The sequence below is a fragment of the Capra hircus genome, chromosome 2 (genome assembly GCF_001704415.2).
Source record: "Capra hircus breed San Clemente chromosome 2, ASM170441v1, whole genome shotgun sequence".
In the NCBI taxonomy this organism is placed as follows: Eukaryota; Metazoa; Chordata; class Mammalia; order Artiodactyla; family Bovidae; genus Capra; species Capra hircus.
In genome coordinates this window covers 64,735,989-64,755,334 of record NC_030809.1, presented here as the reverse complement: position 1 = coordinate 64,755,334, position 19,346 = coordinate 64,735,989, and the positions used below count along the sequence as shown (strand labels likewise).

General features: G+C 41.0%; 1 protein-coding gene across 1 annotated transcript in view; it reads left to right on the top strand.

Moving 5' to 3' along the window:
* Positions 1-19,346, top strand: part of CFAP221 (cilia and flagella associated protein 221) — a 124,602-nt gene that overhangs the window by 45,252 nt on the left and 60,004 nt on the right. Inside the window, exons 6-11 of the mRNA XM_013970323.2 lie at positions 665-768; positions 6,395-6,554; positions 12,231-12,351; positions 12,435-12,546; positions 12,743-12,851; positions 17,653-17,740. Coding sequence (XP_013825777.2) covers positions 665-768; positions 6,395-6,554; positions 12,231-12,351; positions 12,435-12,546; positions 12,743-12,851; positions 17,653-17,740 — 694 coding nt within the window. The remainder of the gene's footprint in view (positions 1-664; positions 769-6,394; positions 6,555-12,230; positions 12,352-12,434; positions 12,547-12,742; positions 12,852-17,652; positions 17,741-19,346) is intronic.

The window sequence follows — 19,346 nt, the reverse complement described above, 5'->3', positions numbered from 1 at the left end:
CATGGAGTGATGGGACCTGATGCCATGATCTTCGTGTTCTGAATGTTGAGCTTTAAGCCAACTTTTTCACTCTCCACTTTATGGGTACATACATATGTGGTGATATTTCTAAAATCCAAGGGAATGATGGTGAATACAGGTAGAAGTCACCCCTGGGGAGGCAAGAAGGAGCAGAGGACCAGGGAGAGGTAGCCAGGGAGCTTCAGCTGTTCTGCATGTTTCATATCTGTTAAAATAAGACATTGGTTTACCCAAAGCAGAAGATTTTATAGAGCTTGGTAGTGGATAAAGGGATCTTTCTTTTATTATTTTCAATATTTTATTTATATTTGGAGTATTTCCAAATAATGAATTTAAGGCCAAGTAAAAATACTCCTGGCATCATTTTTCAAACCGTATTTGAAATCTACTGTATCCCCAAAACTACTACTGCAAAGGGTCGTTCCACTTTGCCATCAGGATAGGCTCAGGGCTCTCTGAGATGTCCCCCTGCCACAGCACCCAGAAGGTGCTGTCAGCTAGCTGTCACGCGGGAATGAGAGTGTGAGGGTTGGCTCTCCTCATGGTTGTGATTGTTTATTACATAACCTGAGTATTCTTTGATACCAAAAGAGGTAGTTATAAAGAAAAATAGTATTTTACAGTTTTCTTCTTTTTTTTGCAGCAAAAGCCACGTGATTCCTTTGTGGTGCAGTTGTCCTGTGGATTTCGAGTTTCATGTCACTGTGGTTCATCCTCATCAGGCCTTTACTGTGGAGCCAACATCAGGTAAGGAGAATTAATTCTCAAGTTGCCAATTTCCTGACAGTTCTCAGATTGAAGATGACTTGGAAAGTAGGTCTCAAGTTATGAAAGAGAATAAGCTACATTTGAATGTGTTATTTTCAAATGTGTAACAGTAACCGATTTTACATATCTGATCATGTAAATCAGAACCGGAAACGTGGGAGTAAACACAGTTTGGGATAATCTATATCATGCAGATAATTTATAATTTATATTCAGGTCAATTGCACCCCCGAGTCAAAACTTGAAATCAGCAGTTAATCCATTCTAGTTTTAACTCCTGGTACTGACATGGTTCATAGTCACCTTTAGTACAGGTTCGAATAAAATGGGAATATTATATCTACCCAAGCCCTCAGAATCTTAGTGAAGGGTCTAAGAAATTTGTCTCACATGTGGCACGGACCATCTGTCTTTGCATGCCCCAAAGGATGTAGATCCCAAAGATGCTCAGGACCTCTGAGAATGAAATCTCCACCTGAACTGACTTCTGCTTCCCAGTTTCCCTCCTGATGTTTAGGTTTGGGATTTAAATATCCACCCTTCGTGGCCTGCTGTGAATTCTAAAATAGTTTTGTTTTTGTTTTGTGTTTTTTCAGATTTATTGAGGTATAGCTGACATGTATATGATATGGATATAATTTTATACATAAAATTATAAGCTTTCTAAGCATATAATATGATGATTTGACATGTGTACACATCGTGAAAGGATTCTGTCATTGAGTTAATTAATGTCCATCACCTCATAGAGCTGCCTTTTTTATTGGTGAAACATTTAAGTTCTACTCTCTCAGCAAATTTCAAGTATAGTCACCTAGTTTTATGTTAAAGCCTCAGACCTTATTCATTCTATAATTGAAAGAATTCTCCTTACCACCACCACCCCCCCACCCCCAGCCCCTGGTAACCATTTTTCAACTCTCTGTTTCTCAGAATTGGACTTTTTTTCTTCTGAATGTGTATGTAAATGATACCTTGTAGTATCTGTCTTTGGCTTATTTTACTTAGCATAATGGCACCCAAGTTCATACATGTTATCTTCTTTAACACTGAGTAATATTGCATTTATATATATATATATGTATGTATATATATGTATATGCCACTTCTTTATCCTCTCATCTGTCGACAGACACAGAGTATTTTCATTCCCTTGGATATTGTGAATAACGCTGCAGTGAACGTGGGAGTACATATATCTCTTCAAAATAATGATTTCATTCCCCTTGCATATATTCCCAGATGTGAGGTTGCTGGATCTTATGATAATTGGCCAGGGTCCAGCCCCGGTGGATTCAGCGAATTCGAAGCGTGGACGGCGTTGGCGAGGAAAAAACTTATTTATTTATTAATATAAGATTAGATTAGGAAGAAATAGTGTAGTAGGAAAATTAAGTGGAGAAAGAAGGCTGAATAGCTTGGATTACCTGGAAGACCAATAAAATTCCAGACAAGGAACTTGCACCATCTACATTGGGCCACTGGCGCTCGCTTGAATATCTATGGGTGCCTTGCCTTAGGCTCCCTTTAGCGCGGGTCTTAACAGCCAGGGCAAGTAAGTAGACTTGCCGAGCCTCTGTGCCCCAGATGGGAATTCAGCCTGAAATTAAAGTAAAGAGGAGAGGGAGGGAAAGGGAGAAAAGGAGAGAGAGAGAGAGACACGGGGGAAACCAGTCCAGCGATTGGCTCCAGCCTCTATTGTTCAGAAGGCCTTTTATACTTTTGATAAAACATGGAGATCAATGGGTAACACAAAGTTATGCAGCATTAGCAGTCCAGACTCTTATCAAAACCAGGCTTTTCTCTCTGCATACCTACTTGTATACACAAGTCTTAGGTAATTTACATCATCTTCTGGCCAAAAGGGCCAATTAACATTTTACAGCCTTTTTTCTGATAAGGGTTTGTCAACCAGAAGACTTATTTGTGTTGATCTTCCCAAAGTCTGGTGCCATTCTCAGAAAGCACTAAATAAAGTTACATTCTTACATAGCAAGGACACAAGAGGAGTGCAGTGATATATAACAAAGAGAAGTAATTAACTCAAAAGTCTAGTGTTGCTAACATCAAAACTATTATATATCTTTTTTCCATATCCCGTTTACATTGATTAACATCCTCCCAGGTGCCTAAAAGATAAAGAATATGGAGGCCTGGTGGCAATCGAGTCAACAGTGAAAACCCGTCACCAATATGATTTTTAACTCTTTAGAAAAGGCTCTGTGTCTTTAAGATGGTTTAAGCTTTGTGCCTCTCACGGTTGGGGGGCTGTAAGCAATTTGCAAGCTGTAAGAGGTCGGGGGAACCTGTTAGGCAAGCTAGAGAGTTATCAGAGGGGCTTTAACTGAAACATCCCTTTCAAATGCAGAAGACTAAAGCCCTGAGTTGACTTTTTTCCCAGAGAATATCAGAAGAGTGGAAAAGCAGAGTACAAAGGCTGGCAGATTTTTGGTTTTGAGGGTACATGCTCAGGAAATGCCAGGGGGAACTCCTGAAGTCTGATCACGTCCTTGCGTATGTCAGCTTCCTCCCTCATGACCTTGTCACGGGTGGGATTCCTCATGCTGGCTCCCGGCAATAATTCCTTAGGTTCTGAGGAAACCTCCGCACTGTTTCCATAGTGACTGCACCAGTTTGCATTTCCAGCACTGCACAAGTGTTCCCTTTTTTCTACCTTCTTGCCAGGATTTGTTATCTCTTTGATAACAGCCATTCTAACAGGTGTGAGATGATAATCTCATTTTATTTGCATTTTCCTGATGATTAGTGATGTTGAACATGTACCTGTTGGACATTTGTATATCTTCTTTGGAAAAGTGTCTGTTTGGGTCCTTTGCTCATTTGAAAAAGTTGGGTTATCTTGGTGTTTTGTTACTGAGTTATATGATATCCTTGTGTATCTTAGGTATTCATGCTTTATTGGATATGTGGTTTACAAATATTTCCTTCCATTCCATAGATTGTCTTTTCATATTGTTGATGTCTTCTTTTGTTGTGCAGAAGCTTTTGATCTTGGTGTAGTTTCATTTGTTTTTGCTTTTGTTGACTTTGCTTTTGGTATCAAATTCCCAAAATCATTGTCAAGACCAATGTCAAGGAGCTTTTTTCTTTGTTTTCTTCTAGGAATTATATTGTCAGTTCTTACATTCAAGTCTTTAATCCATTTTGAAATCATTTTTTTAATCTTTAAATTTTTATTGTAATATAGTTGACTTACAGTGTTGTGTTAGTTTTAGGTGTATAGCAAAGTGACTCAGTTATACATGTACAAAATAGCCACTTTTTAGATTATTTTCCCTTATAGATTGTTATTACAAGATATTGAGTAAAGTTCCCTGTGCTATACAGTAGGTCTTTGTTGCTTATCCATTTTATGTAGAGTATATCTGTTAATCTCAAACTCCAAATTAATCCTCCCTCCTGAATTTTACTTTTGTATGTGGTGTAAGATAGTGGTTCAGTTTCATTCTTTAGTATGTGGCTGTTCAGTTCTCCCAACACTTTATTGAAGAGATTGTCCTTGCCCTTTTGTATATTCTAGGATCCTTTGTTGCCAGTTGACCATATATGCATGAGTTTATTCCTGGGCTTTCTTTTTATTGTGTCTATTTAGAATGATGGATGTTAATTAAACCTATTGTGATTATTTCACAAATACGGAAGTGAAACCATCATGCTTCATACCTTAAATTTATACAGAGAAGTATGTTGATTATTTCTCAAAAAAACTTGAAAAAATTTATTTCGAGGCATTTTATTCTTTTTGTTGCTGTTATAAATGGAATTGTTTTTTCATTTCACTTTCTCATGGTTTGTTATTGGTGTATATAAACACAACTGATTTTTCTATATTGATTCTGTATCCTGCAACTTTACTTTCATTAATTCTGTTAATAGTAGCTGTTTTGGTGGAGTCTTTAGGGTTTTATGTATTTTTCTGAAGCACAGCGCTTAGGATCTGAGAAGATAAAAGAGCTCTGGGACTGGGTATCTGCCTTAGGGGCTTGCAGACTAGTTGGGAGACTGGTAAACTTTTCAGAGTGACAGTTCGGGTGATACCTGAGGACCGCAGGGTATCGGTGAGGGAGGGTGGTGGAGGCTTCTGCAGATGGAGCATCAGGAGGAGTTTCCTGTAACTTGTGGGCTGACATAGGCTTTGACGTTTTGTTTATTGAGCTGGGAACACAGTAACAAGCAGGTATCTGCTTTTGTGAGACTTAGCTAGGGGAGGCAGATGACAGAGGTGATTCCAGAAGATTGGAAGCTAAAGGAAGATCTGGAGGAAGGGCTTCTAGTCTGGGGAACAGCAAGTGCCAAGGCATGGGGTCCAGAGTGCCAGTGTCTGGGGACTGGAGCAGCAGCCCCACGTCTCATCCAAGCCTCTGTTTCAGCATCTTCTCACCTGAGAGCTGATGTTCACCATGTCTCCAATAGCTCCTTGGGTGTCACTTGCTTCCCCATGGCCTACCTTGTGTTCATGACATGACTTGAGAGTTTATATTCACTTGTTTATTTCTTTTTATTTGCCATCCTGGCCAGCACATAAATTCTGTGAGCTCTGGGGCTGTGTGTGTGCGTGTGTCTGTGTGTGTGTGTGCGTGTGTGTGTGTGTGTGTGTGTGTTCGGGCTGTGCCATATGGCTTGTGTGGTCTTCGTTCCCTGGCTAGGGATAGATCCTGCACCCCTTGCATTGGCAGGCAGAGCCTTAATCACTGGATCACCAGGGAAGTCCCCTGGGACTTTGCTTTGTTTACTATTGTGTCTCAAGTGCCTAAAACAGTGCGTGGCACCTAGTAGGTGCTCAGTGAATGTCTGGATGGCTAAATGAAAGGGCTGTGGGGTTGGCATAGAGAGCAAGGCAGAGGGTGGTCCAAGATTCAGAGGGACCCTAGATGGGAAGGAGGGGGGTTGCCGGGCAAGGCCTCTGTGGGAACCAGAGGAGTCCACCTCACCTAGAGAGCAAACCAGAAAGCCTTCAGTGGAAGTCAGAAATGGTAGCCCTTCTCACACCTAGCATATTGATCCTTCTTCCCTCCTTGCCTTTTATTTTCCTTTCCATGTTTGCTGAGCACTTAATTGCGTTCCAAGCCCTGTTGGCACCAGAGACACAAAGGAGAAATAAGCATCATGTGACATTTGCCTTTGGAGAGAACTGTTGTCTATCCTGAAGAAATAAAATGAGAGAATCAAATTACACAAAAATATAGGGAACCAAATTATTTGGACACAAACTTTTACGTGTGTTCCTTCATTTTCCTTGTGGCTCACAGCATGAACATTGATATCCGGGAATTATTAATAATGGCTTAAAGGTTATGGTTCTGGGAATTCACTTCTGACTCAGTAACGCTGACTCATAGTATATGTTTATATAACTGGCACAATCAAGTTATGAGTAAAAAGGATTAGGGTAGTAGTTGGTAAATAAGATCAGTGTGAACATGCAGAAGTTGATTCACGTGTATTTAATGAAAAGACTATACAATGATAGTAGAAATACTTGTGCTTCCCATGGGAAGAATACATATGTGTGTGAGAGTCAGCCTCTTTGCTTGGACTTGGCAGGAAGAAAAAGCATCACGTTTTCTCATGTCTTTCCTCCCAGGAATAATCCCGGCGAATGGGAAGATGAATGTGACAGTGAAGTTTACCCCGTTTCAGTATGGGATGGCACAGATAAAAATGCAGCTGTGGGTTTCACAGTTCAACTCTCAACCGTACGAGTGTGTCTTCACCGGGACATGCTACCCCAACGTGGCTTTAAAGTACGGCTGCCTGGGGAGACTTCTGTTTATCCTCCAAACCCCAGTTCTTCCTTTCATCCATTCCGTTGTTTCTTTCTTGTAGCAGAATGCCATCAAAGCCTTACTTAATATGCCTGGAACTAATATACAGTTACATGTCAATTCTATCTCAATTTTGAAACTTACTTAAATGGTGAACCTTCATAAAATACCCTTTAATATGTAACAGTGATACAGAGAATATCTCTGTGCTTGTAGCAATAGTTGCTTCTGCCAAGAGAGAGAAGAGTTGACTGAGAAAAGAGATTTTGGAGAGGATACTTTCTTTCACTGATTACTATCACTGCACTGTTTGAATTGTTGGCCACATGTGTGTATTAGTGTCTATTCAAAAATTCAAGTCATAATGCCAGAACCACATAGCTATATTCTAAGTTTCAATATAATATTATAATGAGTGGAGTGCCTGCCCTGTGCAGTGTCCACTGCAAAGCCCCACGGGAAATGGTCCACACTCTAAAGATGCTGAAGACAGGAGCCAAAATAAGTATAACAAATGCCTTTAACATAAGGCAGAAATGGAAACATGCTGGGTGGGAGATTTTCTTAAAGCACCCTCAGCATTCGAGTCAGAGTAAAAATGTGAATGGGTTTAAGTTTTAAACCCATTTTTAAGTTTTAAACCCATGGGTTTAACTATAACAGTTAGCCCTGAACTTACATTTCCAGTGAATGTGAGCTTGTATTTTTATATCCAAGTATATCTAGTTAATAAGGTGTTTTCTAACTTGCATTATGTTTATAGAAGTGAAAAGGAAAAAATTTTATCCTAATCTTGAAAAATCCTTATAAATATTTTGAAAATGATGAAGGCAAAGGTTGATTTTCCTCCTCTCCCCTTCACACATACATTCACATCACAGATTAACATCATTAGACATATTAAAAGTGGAAAAACAACCTACAAAATAAGAACTCCATGATTTATTATATATTTATATTATTATTTTCTTTCTCAGAAGCCAAAGCAGCTTGAATCAACTATAGAATATTCGTGTGACCTGCTGAACCCAAATCTTGCAAGTTCCTGTAGTAAAACTAAAATAGTTCAGCCAATAAAGAGGTAGCATTGGACATAAAAGAAAAATAGTCCTCATTTTCCTGGTGTCAGTTAACTGACTGAGAAGAATGCTGTTTGCAACTCACAACATGCACCACAACACAGAGATGACCTCCTCAGAGGCGTCACTTGAGTGGGACTTTGACATGTCTGCCCCTCCATAGACACATTCTTAAACACAATAGCGCATTGCATGGCAGGAGCTCCAAGCAGGAACAGATGCACACCTTCTTTAAACTATGTTTTGCTTTCCCATCTGGAGTTTAACATCTGATCTAGAACACTCTTGACGTTTTCAAGGACCATGTCTCAAGACCTGCCTGTCTCCCTGGGCTTCAGGTAGTGCTGGAACACAGATGTTCCACCAGGAAGGGGAAAAATGATCCAGCTGCAGTGTTCTCTGAAGATTTCACAGGTGCTTTTTTTTGCTTCAGAGTTGGATGTGTGATGAACTCACATCCGATTGGCACTGCCAAGTCCATGTAACTCTTGGTTTCTCGCTTTCTCATATCCCTTCATTTCCATCGTCAACACTAGCAGTTAGACTTCTTAAAGAGACTGTTTTTTTTTTTTTTTCTGATTGAAGTGCAGTTGACTTAACACTGTTGTGTTAACTTCTGCTGTTCAGCAATGTGACTGTTATACGCATATATACATATACACACATGTATATATATTCTTATTCCTATTCTTTTCCATATGGTTTATCACAGGATGTTGAATACAGTTCCCTGTGCTATACAGTAGGACCCTGTTGTTCACCCATCCTGTATATAATAGTTTGCGTCTGTGAATCCCAGACTCCTAAGACTTCCCTCCCCCATCCTTCTCCTCCTTGGCACCCAGAAGTCTGTCCTCTTTGCCTGTGAGTCTATTTTGTAGATAAGTTCGTCTGTGTCGTATTTTAGATTCCACACATATAAGTGATATCTTATGGTATTTGTCTTTCTCTTGCTGACTTACTTCACGTAGTATGGTAACCTCTAGGTCCATGCATGTTGTTGGGCATTATTCTGCTCGTGTTGTGGCTGAATAGTATTCCATTGTATATATGCACCGCATCTTCTTTGTCCATTCATCTGCTGATGGACATTTAGGTTGTCTCTGGCTATTGTCCTGGCTATTGTAAATGTGTTGCTATGAACATAGGGGTGCGTGTATCTTTAGAATTACGGTTTTCTCTGGATACATGCCCAGGAGGGGAACTGCAGGATCATATGGTAGCTCTAGTTTTAGTTTTTTAAGGAACCTCCATGCTGTTCTCCATAATAACTGCACCAACTTACATTCCCGTTAACAGTGTAGAAGGTTCCATCTCAAGGAGACTGGGTTTTTTTGGTCATCCTCAAATATTCTGGGTTGTTTCCCAAATGTTTATGGCAGAGGTGGTGTCAGAGCTCTGCTCTGTTGAGATGCGAACACCAGGCCACAGCTCATCCCTAACCAAGCATCTCACCCTTGCACCTCACAGTGCGTCCATCAGTATGCATCACTCCCACCCAGGGACAGGTTCTCCCATGCCTGGAACCTTTCAGAACTCTTACACTGGCCTTATTGAATTTGGGATTGCGGGCATATAACCTGTGTTATACAGGACAGCCGGATCAGTAGGTGCTCAACCAAAGCAAACAGTGTCAGAATGCCTAAATGGCAGCAATTTCTCATCTTCTCTCCCAAGTGTCACCGACAGGTGTCATCCCACCAAACTTGTGCTTGAGGAAATGCTTTCATGGGCAGCATTTATGAACATAGCGTGGTTCTACTACCCCTCATGACAAATAAACAGCTTCTGCAGACATGGAAGCAGCCCTGTCTATACCTAGCCATGTTCAAAGCAGTTTTCATTTATAGAAAAGATCTCAAACATTAGCCTGAGTCATTTTTTTTTAATTGGAGGATAATTGCTTTACAGTGCTGCGTTGCTTTCTGCTGTACAACAGCATGAATCAACCATAAGTATACATATGTCCTCTCCCTCTTGAACCTCCCTGCCACCCCCACATCCCATCCCACCCCTCTAGGTTGTCACAGAGCACTGTGTTGAGCTCCCTGTGTTATACAGCACTATTTTACATATGGTATCTATTTTACATATGGTAATCTATTTTACATATGGAATCTATTTTACATATGGTATCTATTTTACATATGGTGTCTATTTTACATATGGTAAATATGTTTCAATAGTACTCTTTCAATTCATCCCACCCTCTCCTTCGCCCACTGTAGCCCCAAGTCTCTTCTCTATATCCGCATCTCTATTCCTGCCCTGCAAATAGGTTCATCAGTACCATTTTTCTAGGTTTCATATATATGCGTTCATATTCCGTATTTGTTTTTCTCTTCCTGACTGACTTCACTCTGTATCCACCTCCCTAAAATGGACTCAAATTTGCTCCTTCTTATGGCTGAGTAATATTCCATTATATATAGTACCACAGCTTATTTATCCATTCATCTGTTGGTGGACATCTAGGTTGCTGCCATGTCCTGGCTATTGTAAATAGTGCTACAATAAACACTGGGGTACATGTGTTTTTTGAATTATGGTTTTCTCAGGGTATATGCCCAGTAGTGGGATTGCTGGGTCATATGGTAGATTTATTTCTAGTTTTTTTTTAAGGAATCTCCATACAGTTCTTCAAAGTGGCTGTATCAATTTATATCCCTACCAACAGTGCAAGAGGGTTCCCTTTTTTCCACACCCTCTCCAGCATTTATTGTTTGTCAATTTTTTGGTGATGGCCATTCTGACTAGTGTGAGATAATACCTCACTATAGTTCTGATCCACATTTCTCTAATAATGAGTGATATTGATAATTTTTTTCATCTGTTTATTGGCCATCTGTATGTCTTCTTCGGAGCAAAGTCTGTTTGAGTCTTCTGCCCCTTTTTTTATTGAGTTTATATATATATATATATATATATATATATATATAGAGAGAGAGAGAGAGAGAGAGAGAGAAAGAGAGAGAGAGAGAGAGAGGTGCATGAGCTGCAACAGGTTGTGTATTTTGGAGACTAATTCTTTGTCAGTTGCTTCATTTGCAATTATTTTCTCCCATTGTGAGTGTCATCTTTTCATCTTGTTTGTAGTTTCCTTTTAATTAGGACCCATTTGTTTATTTTTCTTTTTATTTCCATTACCCTAGGAGGTGGGTCAAAGAGGATCTTGCTGTGATATATGTCAAAAAATGTTCTGCCTATATTTTCCTCTAAGAAGTTTATAGTTGCTGGCTTTACCTTTATGTCTTTCATCCATTTTGAGTTTATTTTTGTTATGGTGTAAGGAAGTGTTCTAATTTCAGTCTTTTACATGTAGCTGTCCAGTTTTCCCAGCACCACTTATTGAAGAGACTCTTTTCTTCATTGTATACTCTTGCCTCCTTTGTCAAAGACAAGTTGCTTATAGGTGTGTGGGTTTATCTCTGGGCTTTCTATCTTATTCCATTGTTCTGTATTTCTGTTTTAATGTCAGTACTGTACTGTTTTGATGACTGTAGCTTTGTAGTATAGTCTGAAGTCAGGGAGTTTGATTCCTCCAACTCCATTTTTCTTTCTTAAGATTGCTTTGGCTATTTAGGATCTTTTGTGTTTCCATAAAAACTGTGAAATTTTTTGTTTTAGTTCTGTGAAAAATGCCATTGGTAATTTGATAGGGATTGTACTGAATCTGTAGATTGCTTTGCATAGTGTAGTCATTTTTACAATATTATGAATCACTTTTTTAAAACATTTTGTTACAAACAACATAATTATTCTTTTATACATAAATCAATGTAAGAGTTTTTTAGTGTGGTAAATAAATTTAGCCATGGAAAACCAATAGCCTAGGAATGAATTATGCTGGATGCCAGGAGCATTTTTCAGCACGTCCTATTTTCCACTTACTATGTTCTTTGAGAACGTAAGGACAATAGCCATTGCCCCACTGTTTATTTATGACTACACTCTGCCACCCTGACCTTGTGTTTATTTTCATAAACCGCTGTTTTAGCACCCAAGTTGATTTTGAGTTTTGTTGTCATTTTTCAGTCGCTAAGTTGTCTCCAACTCTTTGTGACCCTATGAACTATAGCAAGCCAGGTTCTTCTATCCTCCACTATCTCCCAGAGTTTGCTCAAATTCATGTCTATTGAATCAGCGATGCTATCTAACCATCTCATCCTCTGATGCCCCCTTCCCTTGAAGTTTTCATCTTTCCAAGCATCAGGGTCTTTTCCAATGAGCTGGCTCTTCACATCAGGTGTGTCCAAAGCATTGGAGCTTCAACTTCAGCATCAGTCCTTCCAATGAATATTCAGGGTTTATTTCCTTTAGGATTGGCTGGTTTGATCTCCTTGCTGTCCAAAGGACTCTTAAGAGTCTTCTCCAACACCACAGATCAAAAGCATCAGTTCTTTGGCAATCAGCCTTCTTTGTTCCAACTCTCACATCCGTACATGACAGCTAAAATTTCATAGTTTAGATATAGTATTTAATGGACTATAAGTCTTGATATTATTGGAAAGAACTAAAATTTGGAGCCTTGTGTTGTTGCATTAAATACTAATTTAATATCTGTTTTCAACTCTAGGTTGGAAGAATTTGAAAGAGTAAATACTCTTTCTAAGAAAGTAGTTGTTCCTCCAGAAAAGGCAATGACACGTGTACCTTTTCCCCAATTGCCAGCAAAGGCAAAGCCTCCAAAGATTAAGGTAAAGTGGGCATTATGGTAGCCACAACAGAAAGAACAACAGAGAGGCCAAAGAGTGACTTTTCTCTCCTGATTTGGTCTCAGGAAATCGAATATCACAACTTGAGATTTCCAGTAGATTTATTGAATCCGTTTGCTGTGGCAACTGTTTTAAACCAAGAACCAGGAAAATTAAAGATTAAAGAATTGAGAGAAGGTAAGCAATGAATCCATCATAAATAAGCTCTGGGCAGAATCTAAAGGAGTTATTGCTTCTCATATTTACTGCTTATGAGCAGCAGCAACAAAACTCAATTAGAGCCCTGTTACATTTTGCCGTTAGAAATGTTTTTCTCCCAGCCAGTGATTCTGATTTGATTATTGGTATAATCATTGTTTGCTCCTGCCCTCAGTTTTGGACCAAGGCACTGAGATTTCAAAAACAAGACAAATGAAAGAAGCACTCTTTGAACAGAAAGTCAGACAGGACACTTGTGAAGAGATTGAAAATCACCTGAAGTGGTAAGTGTCCCATGATTATTTGCATCAAGTGATGGTGTTTTTGGTAAATGGCTTTTTATCCATGAAACACAATGAATGAATGAATGTAGTAACTTTTTATGCCCTTTGAAACATTTGATTATTTTCTCCCCTTTAATGGACTTTGTTTCAGAGTGAAGTTTCTATCAGGAGTAAATCAATGTGACCACACCATGCTCTTTCCCAAGTGTGACAGGCACAGAACCAAAGTGCACCCCCCTCACGCCAGGACACCCCCTCCCTGGGGTGACTCAGGGGCCCTGAATCTTGCCTGACTATCTCTCACCCCACCCAAGTCCCCTGTGCCCTGGGCTGTGAGCTGCAAGGGCCATCTGGGGAGCCTGGCAGTGCAGGTGGGGTGGGAGAGGCTCCTAGTGAAGGTTTTCAAATTCAGATGCAGGTTTTTACCAGACCACACAAGACAGATCTACATGTACAGACTCAGCTGAAGTAACTGTGGAAACTCTAAAACTGAGTTCAAAAAGAGACTCCTGGATAGTTTGGTTAGGTGGCCACCCTGTCACGGCCCTGCTTCCTCACTGCCCAGACAGAGAACTCACTGCATGCTCTGGGGCCAGCCCAGATGTTTGCACCCTGCCACCTCTCATGAGAAACAACCCCTTCTGTGAATTCACAGAATCTTGTGTGAGTCTGTACTCAGGGTCTGGCCTTAGTTGAATGGAGAGTATGCCAGGTTACCCAGCACCATTTGAAAAAAAACTCTTTCCCTATTGTAAAAAAAATAAAAGGACATGTTATCATTGTAAAAAAAACTTGAAAACATTTTTTAAGTGTAGAAAATGAAAAAGAATCACTATAATGCAGTGACCACTGTTAACCCTGGTGTTTTTCCTTCCTCCTGTGCTGCTTTGTAACAGGCTTGAAATCATATCCTAAATTCAGTTTTGATCATGTATTATTCACTTAATATTTTCTCCCAACTTTTTGCTGAAAGATTTTAAACCATCCAGTGAGACCCACACACACTGATGTATGGTCATCAGTAGTTAGCACTGTGCCTCGCACACAAGTGCAAACACACACTCACACACACTCCTTTCATCTCCCTGAGCCATCTGGAAGTGAGTGCAGGTGACAGTAACCATGAGGCCTCACCTCTAAAGGCTTTAGCTCCTAAGAACAAGGACATTCTCCAGCATCACCATAATTACTTCTGAGAACTTTAACATTGATATAACATTAAATCATCAGCCTATATGCAAATTTACCCAGTTGTTCCCATAATGCTTCTATACCAGGGATGTCCCCATAATGCTTCTATACCAGGGATGTTTTGGTTTTTGAAAAGGGGAAGCCAAGATGCAATCAAAGATCATATGGTTTGTATCTCTTTCAGTTCAGTTCAGTTCAGTTCGGTCGCTCAGTCACTCAGTCGTGTCCAACTCTTTGCAACCCAATGAATTGCAGCACGCCAGGCCTCCCTGTCCATCACCAACTCCCAGAGTTCACTCAAACTCACGTCCATCGAGTTGGTGATGCCATCCAGCCATCTCATCCTCTGTCGTCCCCTTTTCCTCCTGCCCCCAATCCCTCGCAGCATCAGAGTCTTTTCCAAGGAGTCAACTCTTCGCGTGAGGTGGCCAGAGTACTGGAGTTTCAGCTTTAGCATCATTCCTTCCAGAGAAATCCCACAGCTGATCTCCTTCAGAATGGATTGGTTGGATCTCCCTACAGTCCAAGGGACTCTCAAGAGTCTTCTCCAACACCACAGTTCAAAAGCGTCAATTCTTTGGCGCTCAGCTTTCTTCACAGTCCAACTCTCACATCCATACAAGACCACTGGAAAAACCATAGCCTTTACTAGACAGACCTTTGTTGGCAAAGTAATGTCTCTGCTTTTGAATATGCTATCTAGGTTGGTCATAACTTTCCTTCCAAGGAGTAAGCATCTTTTAATTTCATGGCTGCAATAAGCAGCTGCAGTGATTTTGGAGCCCCCCAAAATAAAGTCTGACACTGTTTCCACTGTTTCCCCCTCTATTTCCCATAAAGTGATGGGACCGGATGCCATGATCTTCGTTTTCTGAATGTTGAGCTTTAAGCCAACTTTTTCACTCTCATCTTCCACTTTCCTCAAGAGGCTTTTGAGTTCCTCTTCACTTTCTGCCATAAGGGTGGTGTCATCTGCATATCTGAGGTTATTGATATTTCTCCTGGCAATCTTGATTCCAGCTTGTGTTTCTTCCAGTCCAGCATTTCTCATGATGTACTCTGCATAGAAGTTAAATAAGCAGGGTGACAACATACAGCCTTGACATCCTCCTTTTCCTATTTGGAACCAGTCTGTTGTTCCATGTCCAGTTCTAACTGTTGCTTCCTGACCTGCATACAGGTTTCTCAAGAGGCAGGTCAGGTGGTCTGGTATTCCCATCTCTTTCAGAATTTTCCACAGTTTATGGTGATCCACACAGTCAAAGGCTTTGGCATTGTCTCTTTAGTCTCCTTTAAAAAAATTCTCCAGAACGTTTACTATATACTTTTTTTTGGCACTCAGCCTGTGAGATCTTATTTCCCTGACCAGGGACTGAACTTGGGCCCTTGGCAGTGAAAGTGCCAGGACCTAACCACCACCAGGGAATTCCACCACTATATACTTTGAACGTGTGTCAGACTCCACAGTGGGTACATTACATAGGAGAGGTTGTTTTTTTTTTAATTAATTGGTTTTTAAATTATTATTATTAGTTTTTTGGTCATTGCTGCCTGCGGGTTTTCTCTAGTTGTGAAGAGTTGTGGTGCACTGGCTTCTCACTGCAGTGGCTTCTCCGGTTGTGGAGCACAGGCTCCAGGTCCATGGGCTTCAGTGGTTGTTGTGCATGGGCTCAGTAGTCGTGGTTCACGGGCTCTAGAGTGCTGGCTCAGTGGTTGTGGCGCACGAGCTTTGTTGCTCCACAGCATGTGGAATCCTCCCAGACCAGGGATTGAACTCACGTCCCCGCCTATTGGCAAGTGGACTACTATCCACTGTTAACACCAGGGAAGTCCCCCAGAGTATTTTTTAAAGTGGGATGAAATTCACATCACATGAAATGAACCATTTTCATCATTTTAATGTGGACAACCCCAGAAGTTCTTAGTATGTTTACAATGTTGCACAACCATCCGTACTTAGTTCCAGAACTTTTACATCTCTGCCAAAAAGAATCCTGTAAGCATGAAGCACTCATGCCCCCATCCTCCTGTTTCCCCTACCCCTGGCAACCGCTCAACCAGTGTTTGTCTCTGGTATTGCCCCTTCTGGACATTTCATAAGAATGTAGTCATATAATATGTGACCTTTAGTAACTGGCTTCTTCACTGGGCTTTCCTGGTGGCTTAAGTAGTAAGGAATCTGCCTGTAATGCAGGAGACCCAGATTCGAGGCCTGGATCAGAAAGATTCCCTGGAGGAGAGAATGGCTACCCACTCCAGTCTTCTTTCCTGGAGAATTCCATGGACAGAGGAGCCTGGCAAGCTGTAGTCCAAAGGGCCACAAAGAGTTGGACATGACTGGGCCACTAACACTTTCATTTTGTTCACTGAACACGTTTTCAACGTTCATCCATGTCACAGCATCTATCACTACTTCGTTTATCTTTACGGGGAATAAGGTTTTGTTTTATCAACATTCTACACTGTGTTTATTCATCAGTTGGTGGACATTTGGGAGGTTTCCAGTTTGGGGCTATTTGAAATAATGCTGCTGTGAATGTTTATATACAAGTTTTTGTGTGAACTTACCTTTTCAGTGCTCTTGGGTATATACATAGGAGAGGAATTACTGGGTCTCAAGATAATTCACGTGTAACTTTTTGAGAATAGCCAAGCTGTGTTCTACATGACTACACCATTTTACATTCCAGTTTCTCCACATCCTTGGCAATTCCTGTTATTTTCCTTTGTTATGATTGCTATCATCATCTTTGTCAATTATCATAGCCATCCAAGTAGGTATGACAATAGTCCATCACTGTGGCTCTGATTTGCATTTTGACGCTTACTCCTTGGAAGGGAAGTTATGACCAACCTAGATAGTATATTCAAAAGCAGAGACATTACTTTGCCAACAAAGGTCCGTCTAGCCTAGGCTATGGTTTTTCCAGTGGTCATGTATGGATATGAGAGTTGGACTGTGAAGAAAGCTGAGCGCCGAAGAATTGATGGTTTTGAACTGTGGTGTTGGAGAAGATTCTTGCGAGTCCCTTGGACTGCAAGGAGATCCAACCAGTCCATCCTAAAGGAGATCAGTCCTGGGTGTTCATTGGAAGGACTGATGTTGAAGCTGAAACCCCAATATTTTGGCCACCTCATCCAAAGAGTTGACTCATTGGAAAAGACCCTGATGCTGGGAAGGATTGGGGACAGGAAGGGAAGGGGACGACAGAGGATGAGATGGCTGGATGGCATCACTGACTCAATGGACATAGATTTGGGTAGGCTCCGGGAGTTGGTGATGGACAAGGAGGCCTGGTGTGCTGCAATTCATGGGGTCACAAAGAGTCAGACACGACTGAGCGACTGAACTGAACTGAATGATGAATGAGATTGAGTGTTCGGGTCTCTTTATTCATAAATATTTTACCATGTGTCACTGGAAGACAAGCTTCCCTGTGGGGAACATGTTGTTCACCCTACTTGTGTTGCTGGCATCTTCAACTTCTCTCTTCTTTGGTGTGCTCTCCTGCATCAGCTCTGCAGTTCAGCTGAGATGCTCCATCCTGAAATAGATTGTAGTATTCTGATGCGTTCTGAAAGTTGTTTTTTTTTTTTTTTTCCTCTCCAGGCAGGTGCACCTCGGTAAGGATCATATGTCCTTTAAATTAAAAAAAGACATTTATGAGGAGCGGCAAAGAGTAAACAACAAATACAAGGTCAGAATTACTGCTAATCTGATATCATTTATTTCACTAAATATTTTTAATTCCTGCTATATGCAAGATGTCACAGCTGGAGGGAAAAAAAAAATCTTACAGTTAAGTTGAAAGGGGAGGCTGATAACATGCCCACCATTAGCAATGAATTGAGGCTAGCCATACCTGTCACTGGAAACATCCGCTAAGTAGTGTAGAGATTCAAGGGACAGTGAGAGAGGACTCGTCTAACTAGAAAGCTTCCTAGGAGACACAGTACAGTTTTGAAAAGTAGTAAATAAGAAACAAGCATCCAACTCAGAAGCAGGGAATGGCTCCAATTCGGGCTGGAATGCTGGGCGTGATCTGCAGTGCATGCAGATAAGAGACACCCAGAGACAGCAGCCAGGAGCCACACCAGAGCCAGGTCCAAACTAAAGCTGGAGGCCCAGGCCCACAGCAGAAAGCTGAGCAAAAGCAAGATGGATGGACGATTCAGATCGAGTGGTCATGAGAGCCCAATGGCACAGACACTCAAGGATGGCGACTTCTTGCTCAAGGGAGATGGTCAGTAATGTTCACTTCTGAGATGTTCATCATAAATAAGTAGAGTCTGAATAAAGATACAAGAAGTCTCTCTCTTTCTTCTAACAACACGTTTGCCAATCCCTTTTTTAAATTGCTTATTTTATTTGACTTGTGGTGGAGGAGATTTGGGTCTCTCCCTACAAAATCTGTGTTTTGAACCTGAGATCCACAGTCTCAAACTCCACCTGTTTGAGATCAGCTGTGTTCATGTAAGAGCTCACCACCTGCTGACAACCATAGATGTCTCTCACTTCTGTTTTGTTTTTTTATTTTACTGAAGTGTAGTTGATTTTGTTGAGGTTCAGTCACTCAGTATGGTCTGACTCTTTGTGACCCCATGGACTGCAGCATGCCAGCAGGCTTCCCTATCCTTCACTGTCTCCCGGAGTTTGCTCAAGCTCATGTCCATTGAATTGGTGATGCCATCCAACCGTCTCATTCTCTGTCACCCCTTCTTCTCCTGCCTTCAGTCTTTCCCAGTATCAGGGTCTTTTCTAATAAGTCAGCTCTTCATATCCGGTGGCCAAAGTGTTGGAGCTTCAGCTTCAGCATTAGTCCTTCCAGTGGGATATGCATGCTCCAGTGGAGTATGCAGGATTGATTTCAAGATTCACTGGCTTTATCTCCTTGCTGTCCAAGGGACTGTCAAGAGTATTCTCCAACCCCACAGTTCAAAAACATTCATTCTTAAGCACTCAGCCTTTATGGGCCGCCAACTCTCACATTTGTACATGACTACTGGAAAGACTATACCTTTGAGTATACAAACCTTTTTGGCCAAGTGATGGTTCTGCTTTTTAATACACTGTCTAGGTTTGTATAGCTTTCTTTCCAAGGAGCAAGCATCTTTTAGTTTCATTGTCCACAGTGAGTTTGGAACCCAAGAAAATAAAGTCTGTCACTGTTTCCACTGTTTTGCCATCTATTTGCCATGAAGTGATGGGACTGGATGCCATGATCTTTGTTTTCTGAATGTTGGGTTCTAAGCCAGCTTTCTCACTCTCCTCTCTTAGCTTCATCAAGAGGCTCCTCTTTGCTT